The following is a 26,008-nucleotide window of genomic DNA, read 5'->3' as shown; positions in this document are numbered from 1 at the left end:
AAAGAGGCGCAATAACCTCCAGTCCTGGCCTGCGCGACATGGGATAAAATGACACCATGCAGATAAAAACGGGATGAACGGAAGCAAAATGCGTTGTCACGGACATCAGCGCGCTGTTATAACGGGTTCTGACCATGCTCGGCTCGCACTGTCTGCCTGGGTGAAAGTGATGCGGTCATAGCGCGAGCAGTTTCAGCTCGTTCCATCCCTCTCCGGTCTCCGGCCTCTCTCTTGCGGCAGTTCGAATGTGGAGTCACCACCGGAGCACTGCCTTCTGCTAACCGGAGAAGAAGATGAAATGTTTTTCCCGTTATCTCCCGTACCTCTTCCGCCCTCCCACCACCATCCTATCTTCCACATGCCACACCGAAGGTAGGTAGAGACTCAGGAGCTGTGTGTATTGTGGTCGATAGGGGAGGGGAGTTTAGATGTCTAGTATAGATCTCGTTATGTTGTTGATCATATGGTGAACTATACTGCATATAGGCCTATATGCTTTATCCGTGCTTCTGACCTTAACTGTGTGAGCTGTCATTGTGAGCTGTCACATAGGGTCTGTGTCCTGTCTGTGGTTTTATCCTATAGCATGATGTAGTCTAGTTAGGGCAGGACAACTGACAACACTTATGAATGCAAACGTGACCACTGACTGTATAGCAGACCTGGGTGAAATAGGCCTACTTTTGGGCTTCATTTTGCCTGGAATTTGCACCTTTGGGACTATTCTATCGGCAAACTAAAAGCAAAGCTGAAGTATGGGAAAGTATTTGACATGTGATTTTACTCTGGTTGTGCTCCATAAGTGGATAGAAGTTTAGAACTGATATGCACCACTGTGACACCAATCCATTCTGAGAAGCCTGATCATTCTGAGAAGCCTGCTCATTCTGAGAAGCCTTCAGAGAAGCCTGATCATTCTGAGAAGCCTTCAGAGAAGCCTTATCATTCTGAGAAACCTGATCATTCTGAGAAGCCTTCAGAGAAGCCTGATCATTCTGAGAAGCCTTCAGAGAAGCCTGATCATTCTGAGAAGCCTGCTCATTCTGAGAAGCCTTCAGAGAAGCCTGATCATTCTGAGAAACCTGATCATTCTGAGAAGCCTTCAGAGAAGCCTGATCATTCTGAGAAACCTGATCATTCTGAGAAGCCTGATCATTCATTCTGGTTCAATTCTCGGGCCGACTCTTTTCTCTGTATATATCAATGATGTTGCTCTTGCTGCGGGCGATTCCCTGATCCACCTCTACGCAGACGACACCATTCTGTATACTTCTGGCCCTTCCTTGGACACTGTGCTATCTAACCTCCAAACGAGCTTCAATGCCATACAACACTCCTTCCGTGGCCTCCAACTGCTCTTAAACGCTAGTAAAACCAAATGCATGCTTTTCAACCGTTCGCTGCCTGCACCCGCCCGCCCGACTAGCATCACCACCCTGGACGGTTCCGACCTAGAATATGTGGACATCTATAAATTCCTAGGTGTCTGGCTAGACTGTAAACTTTCCTTCCAGACTCATATTAAACATCTCCAATCCAAAATCAAATCAAGAATCGGCTTTCTATTTCGCAACAAAGCCTCCTTCACTCACGCCGCCAAACTTACCCTAGTAAAACTGACTATCCTACCGATCCTCGACTTCGACGATGTCATCTACAAAATAGCTTCCAATACTCTACTCAGCAAACTAGATGCAGTTTATCATAGTGCCATCCGTTTTGTTACTAAAACACCTTATACCACCCACCACTGCGACCTGTATGCTCTAGTCGGCTGGCCCTCGCTACATATTCGTTGCCAGACCCACTGGCTCCAGGTCATCTATAAGTCCATGCTAGGTAAAGCTCCGCCTTATCTCAGTTCACTGGTCATGATAACAACACCCACCCGTAGCACACGTTCCAGCAGGTATATCTCACTGATCATCCCAAAAGCCAACACCTCATTTGGCCGCCTTTCCTTCCAGTTCTCTGCTGCCTGTGACTGGAACGAATTGCAAAAATCGCTGAAGTTGGAGACTTTTATTTCCCTCACCAACTTTAAACATCTGCTATCTGAGCAGCTAACCGATAGCTGCAGCTGTACATAGTCCATCTGTAAACAGCCCACCCAATTTACCTACCTCATCCCCTTACTGTTTTTATTTATTTACTTTTCTGCTCTTTTGCACACCAGTATCTCTACTTGCACATGATCATCTGATGATTTATCACTCCAGTGTTAATCTGCTAAATTGTAATTATTCGCTCCTATGGCCCATTTATTGCCTACCTCCTCATGCCTTTTGCACACAATGTATATAGACAAATTTTTCCCCCTACTGTGTTATTGACTTGTTTATTGTTTACTCCATGTGTAACTCTGTGTTGTTGTCTGTTCATACTGCTATGCTTTATCTTGGCCAGGTCGCAGTTGTAAATGAGAACTTGTTCTCAACTAGCCTACCTGGTTAAATAAAGGTGTTCTCAACTAGCCTACCTGGTTAAATAAAGGTGTTCTCAACTAGCCTACCTGGTTAAATAAAGGTGTTCTCAACTAGCCTACCTGGTTAAATAAAGGTGTTCTCAACTAGCCTACCTGGTGTCAAGACCCGGTGCTAGAAACAGTCACTAAATCGGCAGAACCCAGAAGATGAGGCAGACACAGCAGTACTAGAGATGGTGGTTTAATAAAAAATAGATAACTTCCAAAATACAAAGAAAATCCACAAAGTGGTAAAAACAGCAAGGGAAAAAACAAACCTAAAAGACTAATCCAAAATACAAAAGAACAAAACCAGAGAACCTCTGGAAAATCCAACAAGAGAAAAATATATGTTCACAACAAGGCTTGGGCTGGGGCTGGGTGCTAACATACAAACACTGAGCAAGGAACTAAGGAACACACAGGGATTAAATACTAACAAGGGAACGACATACAGGTGCAAACAATAATAGAGCAAGGGAAAAAACAAAAGGTACAAAAAAGGTGCAATGGGGACATCTAGTGACAAAAAACCAGAACAGTCCTGGCCAAAACCTGACAGAATCCCCCTCCTAGGAACGGCTCCTGACGTTCCTACCAGCCTTCTCAGGGTGGAGGGCCCTGAACTGACGAATGAGGTCAGGGTCCAGTATGTCCTTGGCAGGAACCCAGGAGCGCTCCTCGGGACCGTAGCCTTCCCAGTCCACCAGATACTGCCAGGACCGCTGCACCCGGCGGGAGTCCAGTATCCGGTGGACGGTATAAGCCGACTGGCCTCCGATGACACGGGGCGGAGGGGGAGGTCTGCCTGCCGGAATAAGGGGAGAAAAAACAACAGGTTTTAATAAAGAAATGTGAAATGTGGGATTGATTTTAAGGGATCTGGGTAAGTGCAGGCGAAAAGTAACGGGATTGACTCTCCTGGCAATCTTAAAGGGTCCGATGAATCTCTGGGACAGCTTGCGAGACTCCACCCGTAGCGGTAAGTTTTTTGTTGAGAGCCATACTCTCTGGCCGGGGTACAGGGTAGGACCGGGACGGCGACGTCTGTTGGCTTGTCGTTGGTACTGCTGAGAGGAACGCAGAAGATTAAGACGGGCCTTCTTCCACGTAAGCCGACAGCGTCTGATGAACCTCGAGGCTGAAGGCACTCTGACTTCTGCCTCCTGGTCCGGGAACAATAGAGGAGCATAGCCAAACTGACACTCGTGCGGGGATATACCAGTGGAGGAGGAGCACAAGGTGTTGTGCGCGTACTCAGCCCAAACAATGAAGGATGACCATGTGGATGGGTTGTTGGAAACCATACATCTGAGGGTGGTTTCCAGCTCCTGATTCATCCTCTCAGTTTGGCCGTTGGACTCCGGATGGTACCCTGAAGATAAACTGTCCGTGGCCCCTATGAGTTGGCAGAAGGCCTTCCAAAACCTTGAGGCGAACTGGGGACCTCTGTCGGAAACCATATCTTGCGGGATGCCAAAGACTCGGAACACATGGTTAATCACCAACTCAGCTGTTTCCTTGGCAGAAGGTAATTTGGTCAAGGGAACAAACCTGGCCGCCTTAGAAAACCTGTCGATGATGACTAGGATCGTAGTATTACCATGGGACGGAGGAAGGCCAGTAATAAAGTCCAGCGAGATATGGGACCAGGGTCGGTGGGGAATAGATAAAGGGTGAAGGAGTCCTTGAGGGCGGAGGTGAGAAGATTTGCCCTGGCAGCACACGGAACAGGCCTTGACGAAAGTGGCAACGTCTTCTTTTATGGTGGGCCACCAGAACTTACGCTGGATGAACTCCAAGGTGCGACCTACGCCCGGGTGACAGGTGAGGCGAGAGGAGTGCCCCCACAGAAGGACTTGGGACCTTGCTGCCTTGGGAACAAACAACCGATTAGCAGGACCTCCTCCAGGGCCCGGTTCGATGGCTTGAGCTTGTTTCACGGTATCCTCCACTTGCCACGAGATCGGAGCCACGATCTTAGCGGCAGGAAGAACAGTCATGTCAGTATCTTCTCGAATGGCAGGAGAGTAGACTCGTGACAAGGCATCCGGTTTGAGATTCTTCGACCCGGGTCTATAGGTGAGAATAAACTGGAATCGGCTGAAGAAAAGAGACCATCGAGCTTGTCTGGAGTTCAACCGCTTCGCCTGCTGGATATACTCCAGATTTTTGTGGTCCGTAAGCACTTGAAACGGTTGAGAAGCCCCCTCGAGCCAGTGTCTCCATTCCTTCAATGCCATCTTAACCGCTAGGAGTTCACGATCCCCCACATCGTAATTCCTCTCGGCCGGGGTAAGCCGGTGAGAGAAGAAGGCGCAAGGATGAAGCCTCTTGTCTTCACCCCTCTGAGACAGGACAGCTCCAACACCAACCTCTGATGCGTCTACCTCCACCACAAAAGGTTCATCCGCCGTCGGTAGTGTCAGGATGGGAGCAGAGAGGATGCGCTGCTTGAGTCCTTGGAAGGCCGTCTCAGCTTCTCTTCCCCACAGAAACCTTGTGTTGCCACCCTTGGTTAAAGCTGAGAGAGGGGCTGCCACCGAGCTGAAGTTCTTGATGAACTTGCGGTAGAAGTTAGTGAAGCCCAGGAAACGCTGAACTTCCTTAACGGACTTGGGGGTGGGCCAATCTGCTACCGCCCCTACCTTCTTGGGGTCCATCTGGACTCGACCGGGTTCCACTACAAATCCCAGGAACTGTACTCGAGAGGAATGGAATTCACACTTCTCCGGCTTAACGTACAAATGGCTGTCTAGGAGGCGTTTGAGCACTTGTCTGACATGCTTAGTGTGTTCTTGAAGGGAGCTCGAAAAGATGAGGATGTCATCCAAGTAAACAAACACGAAAATGTTAAGCATATCCCTAAGCACATCGTTTATGAGCGCTTGGAACACAGCCGGGGCGTTGGTCAGGCCGAAGGGCATCACCAAGTATTCGTAGTGACCAGTAGGCGTGTTGAAAGCGGTCTTCCACTCGTCACCGGGTTTGATCCGCACAAGATGGTATGCGTTCCGCAGGTCAAGCTTAGTGAAGACCACTGCTTCCTGGAGCAGCTCAAAGGCTGTGGCCATAAGGGGTAGCGGGTAGCGGTTACGGACGGTTATGGCATTAAGTCCCCGGTAGTCGATGCAAGGACGTAATCCCCCGTCTTTTTTGGCCACAAAGAAAAACCCTGCTCCCGCCGGCGAGGTGGATGGACGCATGAGGCCTGCTGCCAGAGCGTCCTTGATGTAGGTATCCATAGCAGCTCGTTCGGGAGGAGATAGGGAAAAGATCCGACCCCTGGGGGGGCAGGTGCCCGGAAACAGGTCGATGGGGCAATCGTAAGGTCTATGGGGTGGTAGTTTGGTGGCCCTCTGTTTGCTAAATACCGGTTTGAGGTCATGGTAACACTCGGGAACTCGGGACAGGTCGATGGATTCTAGAGACTCGGGAGGGGAACTCGGGGAACTTGGGAAGATACAAGTGGCTTGGCACGTAGGACCCCACTGCTTGATAGTGCCCACAGACCAGTCGATGTGAGGGTTATGGCTGTGAAGCCAGGGGTATCCAAGGACGAGAGGGAACTCGGAACACGAGGTCAGATGAAAGTTCATCACTTCCTGGTGTTGGGAAACTGAAAGACGCAAGGGGGTAGTGACACGAGTGACAAGTCCAGATCCCAAAGGGCTTCCATCCAACGTAGTAACCCTTATGGGGTCACTTAGAGGTTCAGAGGGAACGCCATTCTCCTTCGCCCAGACACCATCCATGAAGTTACCTGCGGCTCCAGAGTCTACCAAGGCTTGAAGGGGAAGCTCGTGGTTGTCCCAGGAAAGGGTAACTGGAATGAGCAGGCGGGAGTTGGATGGATGGGAGGAGGTTATGTTTCCCGTTACAGTCCTCCCAGGCCTGCACGGGAGAGTGCGTTTTCCCTGGAGCCCGGGACACGTGGAGAGGAAATGGCCCGGTTTGCCGCAATATAGACAGCATCGCTCCCTCATCCGGCGGTCTCTCTCAGCCTGGGAGATGCGTCCAACCTGCATGGGTTCCGGTGGAGTCAGCGGGGATAAAGGTGGAGACTCGGAGCTGGGACCGATAGGAGCTAGGGTGAGAGATCTACGGTTGAGCTCTCTCTCTCTCAGACGCTGGTCTATGCGTGAAGCCAACTTGATCAGGGACTCGAGGTTGTCCGGTGGTTCCCGAGTGGCCAGTTCATCTTGGATGGTGTCGGAAAGACCCTTCAAAAAGCACACTGTGAGCGCCTCGTCATTCCAGCCACTCGCTGCTGCCACCGTGCGGAACTGGATGGCATAGTCCGTCACGCTGCGCCGACCTTGGCGGAGAGTCAGGAGCTGTTTGGCTGAGTCAGGACCGCTGGTAGGACCTTGAAACACTCGCTTGAATTCTTCAGCAAAGGTAGAGTAGCTGGCACAGCAGGGACTTTGGGCATCCCACACAGCAGTAGCCCAGGCTAGGGCTTTTTCCGACAGCAGGGTGATGATATATGCTATCTTGGACCGGTCGGTGGGAAATGACGAGGGTTGCAGCTCGAAGGAGAGAGAACATTGGGTGAAAAACCCCTTACAACCACTCGGATCACCTGAGAACCGTTGGGGAGGCGGCAGACGAGGTTCAGCCAGGGGGTTAACTGCCACGGGCACTTGAATCTGATGAACTGGAGCAGAAGCGGTTGCAGGAGAAAGTTGATCAGAAATCTGCTTTATGGAAGTCATCATCTCCGACAGAAGTTGAGAATGTCCAGCCATTAAGGCCTCTTGCTGAACCAGAGCAGCTTCGTGACGTTGGACAGTCCCCTCGTGGTGGGACAGCATGGGAAAAAAGTCCTGGGTACTGGCTGCCTCTGGGTTCATTTTAATGGCTCAGTGTTTCTGTCAAGACCCGGTGCTAGAAACAGTCACTAAATCGGCAGAACCCAGAAGATGAGGCAGACACAGCAGTACTAGAGATGGTGGTTTAATAAAAAATAGATAACTTCCAAAATACAAAGAAAATCTACAAAGTGGTAAAAACAGCAAGGGAAAAAACAAACCTAAAAGACTAATCCAAAATACAAAAGAACAAAACCAGAGAACCTCTGGAAAATCCAACAAGAGAAAAATATATGTTCACAACAAGGCTTGGGCTGGGGCTGGGTGCTAACATACAAACACTGAGCAAGGAACTAAGGAACACACAGGGATTAAATACTAACAAGGGAACGACATACAGGTGCAAACAATAATAGAGCAAGGGAAAAAACAAAAGGTACAAAAAAGGTGCAATGGGGACATCTAGTGACAAAAAACCAGAACAGTCCTGGCCAAAACCTGACACCTGGTTAAATAAAGGTGTTCTCAACTTGCCTACCTGGTTAAATAAAGGTGTTCTCAACTAGCCTACCTGGTTAAATAAAGGTGTTCTCAACTAGCCTACCTGGTTAAATAAAGGTGTTCTCAACTAGCCTACCTGGTTAAATAAAGGTGTTCTCAACTAGCCTACCTGGTTAAATAAAGGTGTTCTCAACTAGCCTACCTGGTTAAATAAAGGTGTTCTCAACTAGCCTACCTGGTTAAATAAAGGTGTTCTCAACTAGCCTACCTGGTTAAATAAAGGTGAAATAAAAGTAAATAAATAAAAACATTCTGAGAAGCCTGCTCATTCTGAGAACTTCTTGGTTAACAATACTACTACACCTAAAAGGCCTCTATTTCATTAGAACAGTGTGACATCTGTGTTTCAATGTTCTCTTGTTAATTTGTCTGGTATTATACAGGGGTATGCCAGGTTCCATGTGCTTCCTAAAGCAGAGCAGACAGAGCTGTTCTGAATACAGGGCCTGGGGAGAGCAGACAGAGCTGTTCTGAATACAGGGCCTGGGGAGAGCAGACAGAGCTGTTCTGAATACAGGGCCTGGGGAGAGCAGACAGAGCTGTTCTGAATACAGGGCCTGGGGAGAGCAGACAGAGCTGTTCTGAATACAGGGCCTGGGGAGAGCAGACAAAGCTGTTCTGAATACAGGGCCTGGGGAGAGCAGACAGAGCTGTTCTGAATACAGGGCCTGGGGAGAGCAGACAGAGCTGTTCTGAATACAGGGCCTGGGGAGAGCAGACAGAGCTGTTCTGAATACAGGGCCTGGGGAGAGCAGACAGAGCTGTTCTGAATACAGGGACTGGGGAGGGCAGACAGAGCTGTTCTGAATACAGGGCCTGGGAAGAGCAGACAAAGCTGTTCTGAATACAGGGCCTGGGGAGAGCAGACAGAGCTGTTCTGAATACAGGGCCTAGGGAGAGCAGAGAGAGCTGTTCTGAATACAGGGCCTGGGGAGAGCAGACAGAGCACTGAGCAGTTGACTTCCTTCTTACAGAGGGCATGTGACTGTGTGTGTGTGTGTGTGTGTGTGTGTGTGTGTGTGTGTGTGTGTGTGTGTGTGTGTGTGTGTGTGTGTGTGTGTGTGTGTGTGTGTGTGTGTGTGTGTGTGTGTGTGTGTGTGTGTGTGTGTGTGTGTCGAAGTGCATCAGGGCACAGAGACCAAAATGACTGACTTAATACTCACTGACTTACAGAGTTGATTTGTGGTAATATGTAGCCTACACGTTCTTCACACTCTAGTACACATTAGACCTGGTAACTGTATGTATTCTCTCTATTCCCCCCTCCCCATCTCTCTCTCAATTCAAGGGGCTTTATTGACATGGGAAACATATTGCCAAAGCAAGAGAAATGAATAAACAAAAGTGAATATTACACTCACACAAGTTCCAAATGTCATATTATGTCTTTATACAGTGTTGTTACGATGTGCAAATAGTTAAAGTACAAAAGGGAAAATAAATAAACATAAATATGGGTTGTATTTACAATGGTGTTTGTTCTTTACTGGTTGCCCTCTTCTTGTGACAACAGGTCACAAATATTGCTGCTGTGATGGCACTATGTGGTATTTCACCCAAAAGAAATGGGAGTTTCTCAAAATTGAATTATCTCTCTGTCTCTCTATCTCTCTTTCACACTCTCTCTGCTTCTCTCTTCTTTCCAATAATTTGCTGTATATAACAACAACAACAACAAAAACAGTATGTCTCCGGTTAATTACAGGATTACAAGGCAATTCCTAGTTCCCCTTGTGTCTCTGTTCTTCTCTGCTGGGATTCTAAAATTATTATCCTGGAGGGACTGAGTGGTAATCTATAGGATTATAAATTATTATCCTGGAGGGACGGAGTGGTAATCTATAGGATTATAAAGGATTATCCTGGAGGGTTTGAGTGGTAATCTATAGGATTATAAAGGATTATCTTGGAGGGTTCGAGTGGTAATCTATAGGATTATAAAGGATTATCCTGGAGGGTTCGAGTAGTAATCTATAGGATTATAAAGGATTATCCTGGAGGGTTCGAGTAGTAATCTATAGGATTATAAAGGATTATCCTGGAGGGACGGAGTGGTAATCTATAGGATTATAAAGGATTATCCTGGAGGGACGGAGTGGTAATCTATAGGATTGTAAAGGATTATCCTGGAGGGTTCGAGTAGTAATCTATAGGATTGTAAAGGATTATCTTGGCGGGACGTAGAGGTAATCTATAGGATTATAAAGGATTATCCTGGAGGGACTGAGTGGTAATCTATAGGATTAGGATGCTTACTTTATCATCTACAACATGTATTCACAGGCAGGCCTCGAGGTTTGACGCTGTAAATAGTGGGATTTTAGTAAAAGTCAGAGCTTTCTTAAAGAAATAATCCTCCCTCTGAGTGATAAGCAAATACTATTCAAAATCTTGAATGGAGAGAGAGAGAGAGAGAGAGAAGCAGACTGCTAAACTAGGCTGTTTGTCCTGTCCTGGCAGAGTGGATGGGGGGTGTGAGTAATCAGCTGTGCATATGTTGTCAATGTCTTTGCATTTTCACATGTAATGCTCGTTTATGCCAGAAGGTGGTGCTGCACGATAAAATGTACTACGGTCAGTGTTGAAGTAGCAGACAAATCAAATTGGTCACATAGACACGGTTAGCAGATGTTAATGCGAGTGTAGCGAAATGCTTGTGCTTCTAGTTCCGACAGTACAGTAATATCAAACAAGTCCCCAACAACTACCTTATACACACAAATCTAAAGGGGTGAATGAGAATATGTACATATTTTAACCTTTATTTAACTAGGCAAGTCAGTTAAATCAAATCAAATCAAATCAAATCAAATTTTATTAGTCACATACACATGGTTAGCAGATGTTAATGCGAGTGTAGCGAAATGCTTGTGCTTCTAGTTCCGACAATGCAGTAATAACCAACAAGTAATCTAACCTAACAATTCCACAACTACTACCTTATACACACACACAAGTGTAAAGGGATAAAGAATATGTACATAAAGATATATGAATGAGTGGTGGTACAGAACGGCATGGCAAGATGCAGTAGATGGTATAGAGTACGGTATATACATATGAGATGAGTACTGTAGGGTATGTAAACATAAAGTGGCATAGTTTAAAGTGGCTAGTGGTACATGTATTACATAAAGATGGCAAGATGCAGTAGATGATATAGAGTACAGTATATACATATGATATGAGTAATGTAAGATATGTAAACATTATTAAAGTGGCATTATTTAAAGTGGCATTATTTAAAGTGACTCGTGATCCGTTTATTAAAATGGCCAGTGATTGTGTCTCAATGTAGGCAGCAGCCTCTCTGAGTTAGTGATGGCTGTTTAACAGTCTGATGGCCTTGAGATAGAAGCTGTTTTTCAGTCTCTCGGTCCCAGCTTTGATGCACCTGTACTGACCTCGCCTTCTGGATGGTAGCGGGGTGAACCGGCAGTGGCTCAGGTGGTTGTTGTCCTTGATGATCTTTTTGGCCTTCCTGTGACATCGGTTGGTGTAGGTGTCCTGGAGGGCAGGTAGTTTGCCTCCGGTGATGCGTTGTGCAGACCGCACCACCCTCTGGAGAGCCTTGCGGTTGAGGGCGGTGCAGTTGCCGTACCAGGCTGTGATACAGCCCGACAGGATGCTCTCGATTGTGCATCTGTACATTTATTCAGCCACCTGAGGTTGAAGAGGCACTGTTGCGCCTTCTTCACCACGCTGTCTGTGTGGGTGGACCATTTCAGTTTGTCTGTGAAGTGTATGCCGAGGAACTTAAAACTTTCCACCTTCTCCACTGTTGACCCTTCCAGACATTCCCTACATGTGAGGCTGCTCTGCTCTCCATGGCCAGACAACACAGAGACACACTCCTCCTCATGACTCAGTCTAGTGTGAACAGACAGACAAACGGCCAGAAGGACAGACAGGGACAGCGGGTAGCCTAGCGGTTAAGAGCACTGGGCAAGTTGCATTGGGCAAGTTGCATTGGAAAGGTGAAAAAATCGTCTGTTGTGCCCTTGAGCAATGCAGTTAACTCTCAACAACAACTTTGGGCGCCGAAGACGCGGACGTCTATTAAGGCAGCCCCCCCCACCTCTCTGATTCAGAGGGGTTGGGTTAAATGCAGAAGACATATTTCAGCTGAATGTATTCAGTTGTACAACTGATTGGGTATCCCCTTTCCCTTTCCAGACGGGCAGACAGACAGGCTGGCAGGCAGGCAGACTATCACAGCCAGTCATCGTGTTCTATGCAGTCACTTAGAGAGATCAATTAACCAGTCTAGATCAATATTAGCTTTACAGCTTTACTCTGATGGTCCAATTAAACTAAGCCCAGAGAGTGTAAGTTACAGGCTGGATCAGCTCATTGACATGTTACTATTCACAGAGGGAGGAGAACATATCTCTGTGATTTATCCTAGTAATAGACTGGAGGGTTGGAGGACTGATATTAATTCTGTTTACTTCAGCTCCATAGACAATCACACTAGTCACAGTATCTGTTCCCTCTAAGTCACATGTGTGAAACACAAGGCCCGCTGGCCAAATCCGGCCCCAGCAATGATTTGGGTTGTCAATTCATTTTGGCCCGCTTCCATAGAGTACCACAGTATGTCATAAATCCCATAAAACTTAACGGTCAAACAAGGAAATGGTCCCAATTGTTTTCCCCCCATTCCTTTTTCCCATTGGGGATTTTAGAAACACTTAAAATAAGGGCTGTGTTTTGTGTAGGCTTACCCTGGCGTGACGTTTTGAGAACCATGTAAATCTCTGTAGGACAAGGTGACTTTTATGTTTTCTAAAATTCTTTAAAAAGTTTCTAAAAAAGTAATGGTGGAAAAACAATTGGATCCACTTCCCTGTTTGACCATTAGGTTCTCTGGGTTTTATGACACCTCCACTGTGGGGCTCTATATTGTACTGACGTGATGCGCTGCACTACAAGTCACAGCAAGCACTGCCAACGTGCTGCATGCCTAGTGGCAGTGCATTGCCACACCCATCCTACCAAACCCACACATGAGTCAGCCAGTGCACTATATCATACACTAAATATACAAAAGCATGTGCACACCCCTTCAAATTAGTGGATTAGTCTATTTCACTATTTCAGCCTCACCCGTTGCTGTCAGGTGTCAGGCCATTCTACACACCCGTTGCTGACAATAAGGCCATTTTACTGCCAATGTTTCTCCATAGACAAACATTGGCAGTAGAACGGCCTTACTGAAGAGCTCTGTGACTTTAAATGTGACACCGTCATAGGATCCCACCTTTACAACAAGTCAGTTCCTCAAATTTCTGCCCTGCTAGAGCTGCCCCGGTCAACTGTAAGTGCTGTTATTGTGAAGTGGAATTATCTTGTAGCAACAACGGTTCAGCCACGAAGTGGTAGGCCACACAAGCTCACAAAACAGGACCGCCGAGAAAGAAAGAAAGAAAGTTTGTCCTCGGTTTCAACACTGCATCTGGAAGCAACGTCAACACAATAACTGTTCGTCCTCCACCAAACTTTACAGTTGGCACTATGCATTCGGGCAGGTAGCGTTCTTCTGGCATCCGCCAAACCCAGATTAGTCCGTCGGACTGCCAGATGGTGAAGCGTGATTCATCACTCCAGAGAACGTGTTTCCACTGCTCCAGAGTCCAATGGCAGGGCGCTTTACACCACTCCAGCTGACGCTTGGCATTGTGCATGGTGATCTTAGGCTTGTGTGCGGCTGCTCGGCTATGGAAACCCATTTCATGAAGCCCCCGACGAACAGTTATTGTGTTGACGTTGCTTCCAGAGGCAGTTTGGAACTCCGTAGTGAGAGTTGCAACCGAGGACAGACGATTTTTACACGCTATTTGATTCAGCACTCGGCGGTCCTGTTTTGTGAGCTTGTGTGGCCTACCACTTCACTGTTGAACCGTCTGGGGCTGTTTGTCATGGTTCAATTCTTAACGCTACAGCATACAATGACATTCTAGATGATTCTGTGCTTCCAACTTTGTGCCAACAGTTTGGGGAAGGCCCTTTACTGTTTCAGCATGACAATGGCCCTGTGAAATAGTTTGTTGAAATCGGTGTGGAAGATCTTGACTTGCCTGCACAGAGCCTCGACCCCATCGAACACCTTTGGGATGAGTTGGAACGACGACTGTGAGCCAGGCCTAATCGCCCAACATCAGTGTCTGACGTCACTAATGCTCTTGTGGCTGAATGGAAGCAAGTCCCCGTAGCAATGTTCCAACATCTGGTGGAAAGAGTGTAGGCTGTTATAGTAGCAATGGGGGTGGGGGGGCAACTCCATATTTATGCCCATGATTTTGGAACGAGATGTTCGACATACTTTTGCTAAATGTCCACGCCAAGTTTCGGTTCCAACGGGTCATTTCTGTAGCCTACAGAAAATGTCACCTTAGTTGTCAAAAAGTTATAAGATAAAGGATTCACATGTGGGTATAAATTACTACTAAAGGACAATATGACATACAAGCGAGTATAAATTAGTCAACAGTTGAGTCATTTAGTTCATGAAATTACAGCGTGATGCACTTGGATCTGTGTATTCAAAGTCAATTGCACTGCTTTCGTGGGTCCCGTTTACAGCACGCAACGGAGGGAAAGTGTACAGACCAATGCCACAGTCCTAGCTAGGCTACTAAAATGTTGCAGTCTGGCTTCGGTTTTGAAAGCTTGACAATGAACAACCAAAAAACAAAACCTGCAACAAAAAAACATGCAAAGAAACACAACTCAACATTTGAGTTGTAGCCTAGGCCAGCTACTCAACTAGGCCAGCTACTCAACTAGGCCAGCTACTCAACTAGGCCAGCCACTCAACTAGGCCTACAAGACATTGAATGTAGCAATGCATTCAATGCATCAACACCCTTCTAGGGGGGGTCAAGGGGCATGCCCCCAATAATATGTTTTTTTTTAAAGAAATAGCTGTGAAAGGGTTGATTCTGGTGAATTTTAAAGGGAAAATATATCCCAAACTTTCCTGATAATTTGGTTAATATATCCCAACCACAACTGAAATACCAACCATTTCTTCATTACTTTAAACTGTGGGTCTAACGTTTAGTGGGTGTGGCTTTAAGCAATGAGTGACGTATTGGAGGGGTAGCAGTGCATTTTGAGCCGCTCCCCTCCCCAGTTTTCAACTGGTCATTATTCAGAACAGCACTGTTCCCATTTAATCGAGCGTTGCATTACATTTTTTTTTATACTGAACGCGTCTCTGGTGACTTTTCTACTTTTCTACTAAAATTAAATTGTCCAAAATGAGCATAACAACAACTGATGCAGCATAGTGGCTATAAATAAATAAGCTGAAGCGTGAGGTTGCCCGTCTGTATCTAATCATTAGCTAGATCAGTGTTTCCCAAACTTTTTTAGTCATGTCCCCCTTTCATCATGTCCCCCTTTCAATCAATCATCAATCAAATTTATTTATGAAGCCCTTTTTACATCAGCAGATGTCACAAAGTGCTGTACGGAAACCCAGCCTAAAACCCCAAACAGCAAGCAATGCTGATGTAGAAGCACGGTGGCTAGGACAAACTCCCTAGAAAGGCAGGAACCTTGGATGAAACCTAGCGAGGAACCAGGCTCTGAGGGGTGGCCAGTCCTCTTCTGGCTGTGCCGGGTGGAGATTGTAAGAGTACATGGCCATTAAGGCCAGATTGATCTTCAAGATGTTCAAACGTTCATAGATGACCAGCAGGGTCAAATAATAATCACAGTGGTTGTAGAGGGTGCAACAGGTCAGTACCTCAGGAGTAAATGTCAGTTGGCTTTTCATAGCCGAGCATTCAGAGGTCGAGACAGCAGGTGCGGTAGAGATGGAGAGAGAGAGAGAGAGAGAGAGAGAGAGAGAGAGAGAGAGAGAGAGAGAGAGAGAGAGAGAGAGAGAGAGAGAGAGAGAGAGAGAGAGAGAGGAGACAGATAGAGCGAGAGAGGGGAAACAGAGAGAAAGAGAGAGAGCGAGAGAGAGGAGAGTGAGAGAGAAGAGAGCGAGAGAGAAGAGACAGCGAAAGAGAGTAGACAGAGAGAGAGCGAGAGAGGAGCCAGAGATGGAGAGAGCGAGTCGAAAACAGCAGGTCCGGGACAAGGTAGCACATCCGGTGAACAGGTCAGGGTTCCATAGCCGCAGGCAGAACAGTTGAACTGGAGCAGCAGCACGACCAGGTAGACTGGGGACCACAAGGAGTCATTAGGCTAGGTAGTCCTGAGGCATGGCCCTAGGGCACAGGTCCTCCGGGAGGGGAGGGAGAGAGGGAGAGAGAGAGAATTAGAGGGAGCATGGTTAAATTCACACAGAACACCAGTTAAGACAGGAGAATTACACCAGATATAATAGACTGACCCTAGCCCCCCGGCACATAGACGATTGCAGCATAGATACTGGACACTGTGGCCCCGTCTGACGATACCCCCGGACAGGGCCAAACAGGCAGGTTATAACCCCAGCCTCTTTGCCAAAGCACAGCCCCCACACCACTATAGGGATATCAGCAGACCACCAACTTACTATCCTGAGACAAGGCTGTGTATAGACCACAAAGATCTCCTCCACCACACGATCCTGAGGGGGCGCAAAACCGGACAGGAAGATCACGTCTGTGACTTAACCCAATGAAGTGACGCACCCCTCATAGGGACGGCATGGAAGAGCACTAGTAAGCCAGTGACTCAGCCCCCGTAATAGAGTCAGAGGCAGAGAATCCCAGTGGAGAGAGGGGAACCGGCCAGGCAGAGACAGTAAGGGTGGTGGATTGGATAATCAGGATTATTTGTCAGATCCAACAGCATATGTATTTGTTTCTTGGGACCTAGAACTAGCATCTCTGTTTTGTCTGAGTTTAAAAGTAAAAAATGTGCTTATGTCTGAAACACAGGCTTCCAGGGTAGGCAATTTTGGGGCTTCACCATGTTTAATCAAAATGGACAGCTGTGTGTCGTCCACATAGCAGTGAAAGTTGACATTGTGTTTCCGAATGACATCACCAAGAGGTAGACTATATAGTGAAAACAATAGTGGTCCTAAAACAGAACCTTGAGGAACACCGAAACATACAATTGATTTGTCACATCTTATGTATCCCCCCCCCCCCCCCATGCTCCCTACACTCCCTACAAGAATATGGTATAAGAATACATTTTACTCAAGAAACAGTGCATACAAAAACCAGTACCTGATTTACTTGTAAGAGGTGCGTAACTGGCTGCAGGGAAGTCAGGCGCAGGAGAGCAGAAATGGGTAACAACCGGAGCAGTATAATGCGGCAAAACAAACTGCACCCAGAACAACAAAATACGGGTTGAAATAACCTGTCGCAAACCAGTCTGAAGTGCACAAATACTCTACAACAAACATTTACACACACAGACATGGGGGGAACAGAGGGTTATATGCACGTCAAATAATTAGGGAATGTAAACCAGGTGTGCGGGAAAACAAGACAAAACAAATGGAAAATGAAAGGTGGATCGGTGATGGCTAGAAGACCGGTGACGTCGACCGAACAAGGAGAGGAACCGACTTCTGCTGAAGTCGTGACATTACTTCCATATTGAAATAGAAAAGAAAAGGGTCAGATAAACAGCCCTTCTCTATATTCTGTGGCCTAAAACAATCCAGTTGTTTCAACGTTTATTATACTACCAAGGTTGTCTTTGAACTCACCACATTGAGCCCAATATAACCGTTGCTAATTATCACTCGCTTTGAGAAATACCGCTCACACGCTAGATGTACATATAGTCACTATGCAATAGAAACTTTCTCCATTTGAAAAATATCCTTATCTATATCATTCTTATTTGTGCTTATGAATTTACCATGCTAAATGTGACTTTACTTCATTATTTGTTAGCTCACAAAATGAAGGGTTTGTTAAAGAAGAGAAAGAAAGAGAGAGAGGCGCTAAGCTCCATTTTGACAAGGCCGGGCCAAGCCACAGCCTCCGAAGACTGGGCCAAGCCACAGCCTCTGAAGACCGGGCCAAGCCATAGACTCCGAAGACTGGGCCAAGCCACAGCCTCTGAAGACCGGGCCAAGCCATAGACTCCGAAGACTGGGCCAAGCCACAGCCTCTGAAGACCGGGCCAAGCCATAGACTCCGAAGACCGGGCCAAGCCACAGCCTCTGAAGACCGGGCCAAGCCACAGCCTCTGAAGACCGGGCCAAGCCACAGCATCCGAAGACCGGGCCAAGCCACAGCATCCGAAGACCGGGCCAAGCCACAGCCTCTGAAGACCGGGCCAAGCCACAGCCGCCGAAGACCGGGACAAGCCACAGCCTCTGAAGACCGGGACAAGCCACAGCCTCTGAAGACCGGGCCAAGCCAAAAGCATAATTTACGGTGGGGGAGGGCCAATCATAACTAAGGAATTGAGTAGTACTGTGTGGCGTAAAGTCACAGAAAGCCTGTAGCCACTGGTGGAAAAATCATTTCCAATCCATCAAATTCATAATTCTGTGCACGTGTGTGTGTGTGTGTGTGTGTGTGTGTGTGTGTGTGTGTGTGTGTGTGTGTGTGTGTGTGTGTGTGTGTGTGTGTGTGTGTGTGTGTGTGTGTGTGTGTGTGTGTGTGTGTGTGTGTGTGTGGACAGCTTGCCATATCCCAAATGGCACCCTATTCCCAACTTAGTGCACTACTTTTTGTAGGGCTATGGTCAAAAGTAGTGCACTCTATAGGGAATAGGGTGCCATTTGGGACTTAGAAAACAATCTTTATGATCTTCAGTCTCCTAATGAGAAATAAACAAGAAGTATCAGCCTCTCCTGTTCAGTCCATTAACTCTTCTGTTACAGCGTGTTGTGGATCCTGAACTGTATTGAGACAGAGAGGAGCGGAATGATGACGACGTTTAATCATCTTAATGGTCCAATTACAGAGACAGCTGTCGTTGTGCTGCATAGCAATGGTTGTAGCTTCACCGGCAGTTACCTAGCAACAAGAGAGGTTACATACAGAGCACATTGCAGAATAGCTGTACTCATACAGCAATGACTACATTAAAATTGAATAAATGTGTCACTTTTTTTGCTATTAACTACATTTTGACTTTAAAAAAGGGGGGTTTGACTGTGTGTGTGTGTCTGTGTGCGGGTGTGTTTATGCATGCAAGTGTGTGCATAGCCTAAACATGTGTTTGTTAGTGTGCCCTCGAGGTCAGATAGGCTAACGTACTGGTATTTCCATAGGGAATCATTTAAATCGACCAGTTTTTCTAGGAAAGGTTTCCACTAATCATAGAACATCCATCAATTTAAATTAATTCATTAATGGAGGGTGGAGGGAGGGAGCATTAGAAAAAGGGGGAGAGAGAGATGGAGGGAGAGAGCATTAGAAAAAGGGGGAGAGAGAGAGATGGAGGGAGGGAGCATTAGAAAAAGGGAGAGAGAGAGATGGCGGGAGCATTAGAGCGAGAGAGGAAGAGAGCAAGATTTGTGACCTGTTGCCACAAGAAAAGGGCAACCAGTGAAGAACAAACACCATTGTAAATACAACCTATATTTATGTTTATTTATTTTCCTTTTTGTACTTTAACTATTTGTACATCGTTACAACACGGTATATATACATAATACGACATTTGAAATGTCTTTATTGTTTTGGAACTTTTGTGAGTGTAATGTTTACTGTTAATTTTTTATTGTTCATTTCACTTTTGTTTATTATCTACTTCACTTGCTTTGGCAATGTTAACATATGTTTCCCATGCCAATAAAGCCCCTTAAATTGAATTTGAGAGAGAGAGATGGAGAGAACATTAGAGAGAGAAAGGAAGAGAAAGGGGGAGATGGGGGTGACATTAGAGAGGAAGAGAAATGGGGGGAGAGAGAGATGGAGGGAACATTAGAGAGAGGAAGAGAAAGGGGGAGAGAGAAAGAGATGGAGGGAACATTAGAGAGAGAAGAAGAGAAAGGGGGAGAGAGATGGAGGGAACATTAGAGAGAGAGGAAGAGAAAGGGGGAGAGAGATGGAGGGAACATTAGAGAGAGAGAGAGACGACATGAGGAGTAAACCCTGCTGTTAGTGACCAACGCCCTTCAGGCTTGATTTAATACACTCAACCACAACTACACATCCATATTTTTATTTATCCCCCGTCTCGTCCCCCCGACCGGACCAACTACCTGGCCGGCCGGACCTAAAGAGGGAGAAAAGGGAAGGAGAGGAGAGGAGAAGGTGTAAGGGGAAGAGGGGAGGGATTTTTTCCCCTATTGTGTTAGTGACTGTACACTTGTTTATTCCATGTGTAACTCTGTGTTGTTGTTTTTGTCGCACTGCTTTGCTTTATCTTGGCCAGGTCGCAGTTGTAAATGAGAACTTGTTCTCAACTAGCCTACCTGGTTAAATAAAGGTAAAGAAAGAAAAGGAAAAAAAAGAGGGGGTGTTAGGGGAGTGAGAAAGGGATTCATTAGAGAGAGAGAGAGAGAGCATGAGAGAGAGAGAGCATGAGAGAGACGGAGGGAGCATGAGAGAGAGAGAGAGAGCATGAGAGAGACGGGGGGAGCATGAGAGAGAGAGAGAGCATGAGAGAGACGGAGGGAGCATGAGAGAGAGAGCATGAGAGAGACGGAGGGAGCATTTAGAGAGAGAGCGTTAGAGAGAGAGAGAGCATGAGAGAGACGGAGGGAGCATTAGAGAGAGAGCATTAGAGAGAGAGAGAGCATGAGAGAGATGGAGGGAGCATTAGAGAGAGAGCATTAGAGAGAGAGAGAGCATGAGAGAGATGGATGGAGCATTAGAGAGAGAGCATTAGAGAGAGAGAGAGCATGAGAGAGACGGAGGGAGCATTTAGAGAGAGAGCATTAGAGAGAGAGAGAGAGCATGAGAGAGACGGAGGGAGCATTAGAGAGAGAGCATTAGAGAGAGAGAGAGCATGAGAGAGATGGAGGGAGCATTAGAGAGAGAGAGAGCATGAGAGAGACGGAGGGAGCATAGATGGGAGAAAAGCTAAGAGACAGGGCTAGGTAGATGGGAGAAAAGCTTAGAGACAGGGCTAGGTAGAGGGGAGAAAAGCTTAGAGACGGGGCTAGGTAGAGGGGAGAAAAGCTTAGAGACAGGGCTAGATAGAGGGGAGAAAAGCTTAGAGACAGGGCTAGGTAGAGGGGAGAAAAGCTTAGAGACAGGGCTAGGGAGAGGGGAGAAAAGCTTAGAGACAGGGCTAGGGAGAGGGGAGAAAAGCTTAGAGACAGGGCTAGGGAGATGGGAGAAAAGCTTAGAGACAGGGCTAGATAGAGGGGAGAAAAGCTTAGAGACAGGGCTAGGGAGAGGGGAGAAAAGCTTAGAGACAGGGCTAGGGAGATGGGAGAAAAGCTTAGAGACAGGGCTAGATAGAGGGGAGAAAAGCTTAGAGACAGGGCTAGGTAGAGGGGAGAAAAGATTAGAGACAGGGCTAGGTAGAGGGGAGAAAAGCTTAGAGACAGGGCTAGGTAGATGGGAGAAAAGATTAGAGACAGAGCTAGGGAGAGGGGAGAAAAGCTTAGAGACAGAGCTAGGTAGAGGTGAGAAAAGATTAGAGACAGGGCTAGATAGAGGGGAGAAACGCTTAGAGACAGGGCTAGGTAGATGGGAGAAAGGCAGGGCTAGGGAGCGGGAAACAGGGAGACCTGTCTAAACGACAAGGGAAAGAGGCTGGGCGAAACAGGGTGAGGAAAGCAGGGGAAAAGGGGAGTGTAGAGATAAAAGACAGGAAGGATCTGTGTCATTAAAGCCAAAGCGCTAAAGGGATTGGCGTGCGAAGGGATCCATAAGACGTTTAAAGCAGTAGCATTGATCTGAGGTTTTGGCTTCTGGCTTCCACACTTTCATTAAACAGTCACATTTTCTGCTTCTGCTTTTCACTGCCTTTCCTTAATATCTGTCTCTCTCTCTCACTCTGTCTCATTCTGTCTCTCTCTCTCTATCTTGTGCTCTCTCTCTGTCTCACTCGATATCTGACTTTTGCCATTCTCTTTTTTAATGTATTCTCTCTCTCTCTCTCACTCAATCCAATTCAATTCAATTCAATTGACTTTATTGACATGGCAAGTTCATTATTACTTACATTGTCAAAGTATACATATATAAAAATATATATTTATATATATATGTAAAATATATATATATTTATATATAAATAAATGGTGGGACCAACAGCAATAATAATAGTAGTAGTGGACATGGGATTACCATTAACATCAACTACAACTCTCTCTCTTTACCAAAGCCACCTGCGTTCTACCCACTTGCCACTTCCCAAGTGGACTCATAATCGTCCAACCGACCAGCCTTCACTCCACTAACTCTGCCATTTCCATTGTCTCCCAGAGCTTCTAATTCCTTTCAATCTAATCCTGTTGTTATTCAACTGACACACAGGAGACTTGAGTCTTTGTTAGTAACAATCCATGACTTAACACACTTGTCAGTCCTCCTGTTTAAATAATGATAAAGATGTCCTATTTCAGTGGAGATGCTCCACTGACCACTCAGATAGATCTTAAGCTGAAGATAGGTGGCTTTGAACAGAGATTCGTATTAGAAGAGCAGGAGAGTGTAAATATGTAACCGTTCTTCTTTACATCCGAACACAGAGCTTCCCAATGCTCCAGTTGGCTTCATTATAGCTCTGCATGGGTAATGCACTGTAATCTATTCAGCATAGTGGTGTGTTTGTGTGTTTGTGTGTGGTGTGCGTGTGTGTGTGGCATGGCACTGTAATTATTCAGGTGGAGGCTGGGGGGCTAGTGTGGTGTAAGATAACATGTGTAGGAGACAGAGGAGATGTTTCTGGTATGAAAAGTATCTCTCTCCCACAGCCACATATCCATTAGCACTAAAGCAGGGGATTGTATGTGCAAATGTCAACAAGATCTCACGGTTTGACCCATTTCCCTTCGGATTCTGACGTGTATACACATTTCTCCAAACGTCAAATGTCGAAGCGCTGCTGCAGACGTCAACACGCGTGGTGTTTTGGACACCCTGGGTTGCTGCTCCTTTATGTGGCTCCTCCTGCATTCATCCTGAATGGTTAAAGCTGCAAAATATGTCCCTTTTTTGGGGCGACCTGACCAAATTCACATATAAATGTGAGTTATAGATCTGTCATTCTCATTGAAAGCCAGTCTAAGAAGCGGTAGATCTGTTCTATGTGTACTATTTCTATGCTTCCCGTTCTTAAGTTTCGTTTTTGTGCACCAGCTTCCAACAGCTGAAAATACAATATTTATGGTTATGGAAAATATATTTCACAGCGGTTTAGATGGTACAGTTATTTTCTACACTTTACTTGCTTGTTTTATCACATTAACTGAAATTAGAATTGAACTATTAGAATTTTAGCAACCAGGAAATGGCTGAACGATTTCTGCACAGTGCATCTTTAAGTTAAGGTTTGGGATAGGGTTAAAACAACAACCACAACAACAACAACAACACCAGGAGTGTCCACAACACCCTAGCAAAACACAAGCCTACTTGATGGTAATAGTGCTCACCGTTGCCCCTGTGGGCAGGTTTCAAAGGCCTCTCCCGACGTCCTCGGGACATGGACGGATGTCCAATTTTGAAGTGAATCTTGAGCGACCTGGCTGCAAATGGGACCAGGGATTACATGTGTATTGACAAAATGCAGACACACACACATGCACACAAATGCCCAAACACATGCGCACACACACCCACACACAGACAAATCGATACGCATACACACACACACACACACACACACACACACACACACACACACACACACACACACACACACACACACACACACACACACACACACACACACACACACACACACACACACACACACACACATTGGGGGATTATAAAGGGTAGTGTGTGTGTGTGTGTGTGTGTGTGTGTGTGTGTGTGTGTGTGTGTGTGTGTGTGTGAGTGAGGGAAAGTTCCCAGTGGTGATTGATATTAGATCCAGAAAGACCCGGCACCAACGGCATCTCAACTTCATCTAATTAATCAGACTGGTTGCTCCACTCATCCTTCATCATCTCGCTCTCTCTCCCACCCCCCTCTCTCTCTGTCTCTCTTTCTCTCTCTTTCTGTCTCTATTGCTCTCTCATTCCTCTCTTTCTGTCTCTCTCTTTATCTTCCCCCCCTCTCTCTCTCTCTGTCTTTTTCTATTTATTCCCTCTCTCTCTCTCTCTGTCTCTCTCTCTCTTTTTCCCCTCTCTCTGTCTTTGTCTCTCTTTCCCCTCTCGGTCTCTCTCTGTCTTTCTCTATTTATTTCCTCCCTCACTCTTTCTTCCTCCCTTTTTTCCCCTGCCTGTCTCAGTCTCTCTCTCTACCCCACTTCCCTGATCCCTATCTGTCATTCTCAGTCTCTCCCTCTGCCCCACTCTCCTGATCCATGTATCTCATTCTCAGTCTCTCCCTCTGCCCCACTTCCCAACTCTCCTGATCCATATCTGTCATTCTCAGTCTCTCCCTCTTATCCCATTTCCCAACTTTCCTGATCCATATCTGTCATTCTCAGTCTCTCCCTCTGCCCCACTTCCCAACTCTCCTGATCTGTCTTCCTCTGTATCTTTAGCCTCCCCTCTCACCCTCATCACTCTCTCCCCTCAATGTATTCCTCTCTCTCCTGCTGTCTATAGGCCTACAACTTTAACATGTATTACCTAAATCAGTGAGCCCATTCCTTACTGTCACCCGGAAAAAAACGTATATGCTGGAACTGTACAATGTCATTCATTCATAATTCATGATTTTCTAACTGACCATTGCCAGTAGGCTGCACTGTGGTGGTTGGAGTAAACGTCACAGCGAGCGTTCAAAACGCGTTTGCCGCGTGTAGTTTTGAAGATCCAGGCTGCGGCAATCTGTATTGGGAGGAGCTAGTGCTAAAGCGGCGCGTCAGTACCAGCGGCAGGAATACTGCCGAGTCCATATGCGCATTAAAGTTCCTTCTGTTCGAGGAGACAAGACGAGGAGGACTTTGCTTGGTTAACGAAAGGAAGGAAGAACCCGAAGTGGTACTCTGATGTGCATCCGAGGAGGCTGGCAGGGAAACGGTGGAATGATTTTAGCCAGTCAGGCTTGACGCATAATCCTACCCCCGCCCCAGCCACACTGTTCGTTAGAGAGAGTCTTGCCTGCTTCAACTCAAATCCTCACCAGAGAAGATTTACGGAGGACTGCTGTCTGATTCACACGCCCGCATACCTGGGAAAGGCAATGTCTTTGACCCATTCCACTGCATAGCAGAGGAGGTGGCACTATATGAAAACATTTTGTCCATTTTAAATTACATAGGCTATTTTCGTCTTTTTTTGTAAAGACACAATTGGATAGGTCTGTTATTCCACTATTTAATGCGCACCGAGACGTGGACGGAAGTTGCCAATATGGCTTTTTGATCATTCCATTATAGCTACCGGAGAGTTGGAGTCATGATGACAGCGCTCCCGTTGGTCTCGCGGCCCGCCTGCTGCTGATGGTAACGTCTAGGATGTCTTTTAACGGTCTCAGGATCCAGAACCAACCGATTTATCAATGGAGGAGGAGACTGACACCCGCAAGATCAACAACAGCTTCCTTCGCGACCACAACTATGCTACTGAAGGTATGCATCGAAAAACTATTCTTCACTACATATGTACACTGCACGGTTTATTTCATAGAGTATGTAGGCCGAGTATTCCGCATATCGGTCATGATGAGGGATTGATTGACTTATCCCTATCAGAAGAATACTTAGTGACATTATAGTGTCCCGACCCGGACACTTATCGATCTTGCGTGGTGTCATGTAGACTACCGATTGTTTCGGATGCGCATTTATGGAGAGTGGCGGTCTACTGGTCTGGCCTACTCCCTACCCATTGGGCCCAAACTGGTTGAATCAACGATGTTTCCACATCATTTCAATGGAATTACTTTGAACCAACGTGGACTAGACGTAACATTTACGTCTGTGCCCAGAGGGGAGTCTCTCCTGCTCCATATTTAGAAACTGATAGTACCGATCTAGATATCCGTTTCACTGACTGGACTGACTGAATGAATGAATGGGCTACGAATGGTACGTGAAGCGGCCTTGAATGAGTCAGTAAATATACTGTGTGTGTGTGTGAGAGAGAGAGAGAGAGGGGGGGGGGGGGGGGGTATCTGTGAGGTTGGATCATTCTAGAAAGTGTGACTGGATTCAGCACCATGGA

At 46.6% G+C, this 26,008-nt stretch overlaps 1 protein-coding gene across 2 annotated transcripts in view; it reads left to right on the top strand.

Annotated features, from left to right (window-relative positions):
- Window positions 1–15: 15 nt before the first annotated feature.
- The window catches only part of LOC139581666 (serine/threonine-protein phosphatase 2A 55 kDa regulatory subunit B beta isoform-like), a 49,557-nt gene continuing 23,564 nt past the window's right edge, over window positions 16–26,008 (top strand). Inside the window, exon 1 of one of the 2 annotated variants that reach the window (XM_071411667.1) lies at window positions 16–372. In XM_071411667.1, the coding sequence (XP_071267768.1) occupies window positions 294–372 (79 nt within the window). In that variant the 5' untranslated portion in view covers window positions 16–293. Of the gene's footprint in view, window positions 373–24,684; window positions 25,414–26,008 lie in introns of those variants that run through there. The other variant, XM_071411669.1, reaches the window with a different exon arrangement.

Source organism: Salvelinus alpinus, chromosome 7, assembly GCF_045679555.1.
Source record: "Salvelinus alpinus chromosome 7, SLU_Salpinus.1, whole genome shotgun sequence".
Classification (NCBI taxonomy): domain Eukaryota; kingdom Metazoa; phylum Chordata; class Actinopteri; order Salmoniformes; family Salmonidae; genus Salvelinus; species Salvelinus alpinus.
This window is presented reverse-complemented; position numbering and strand designations above follow the sequence as displayed.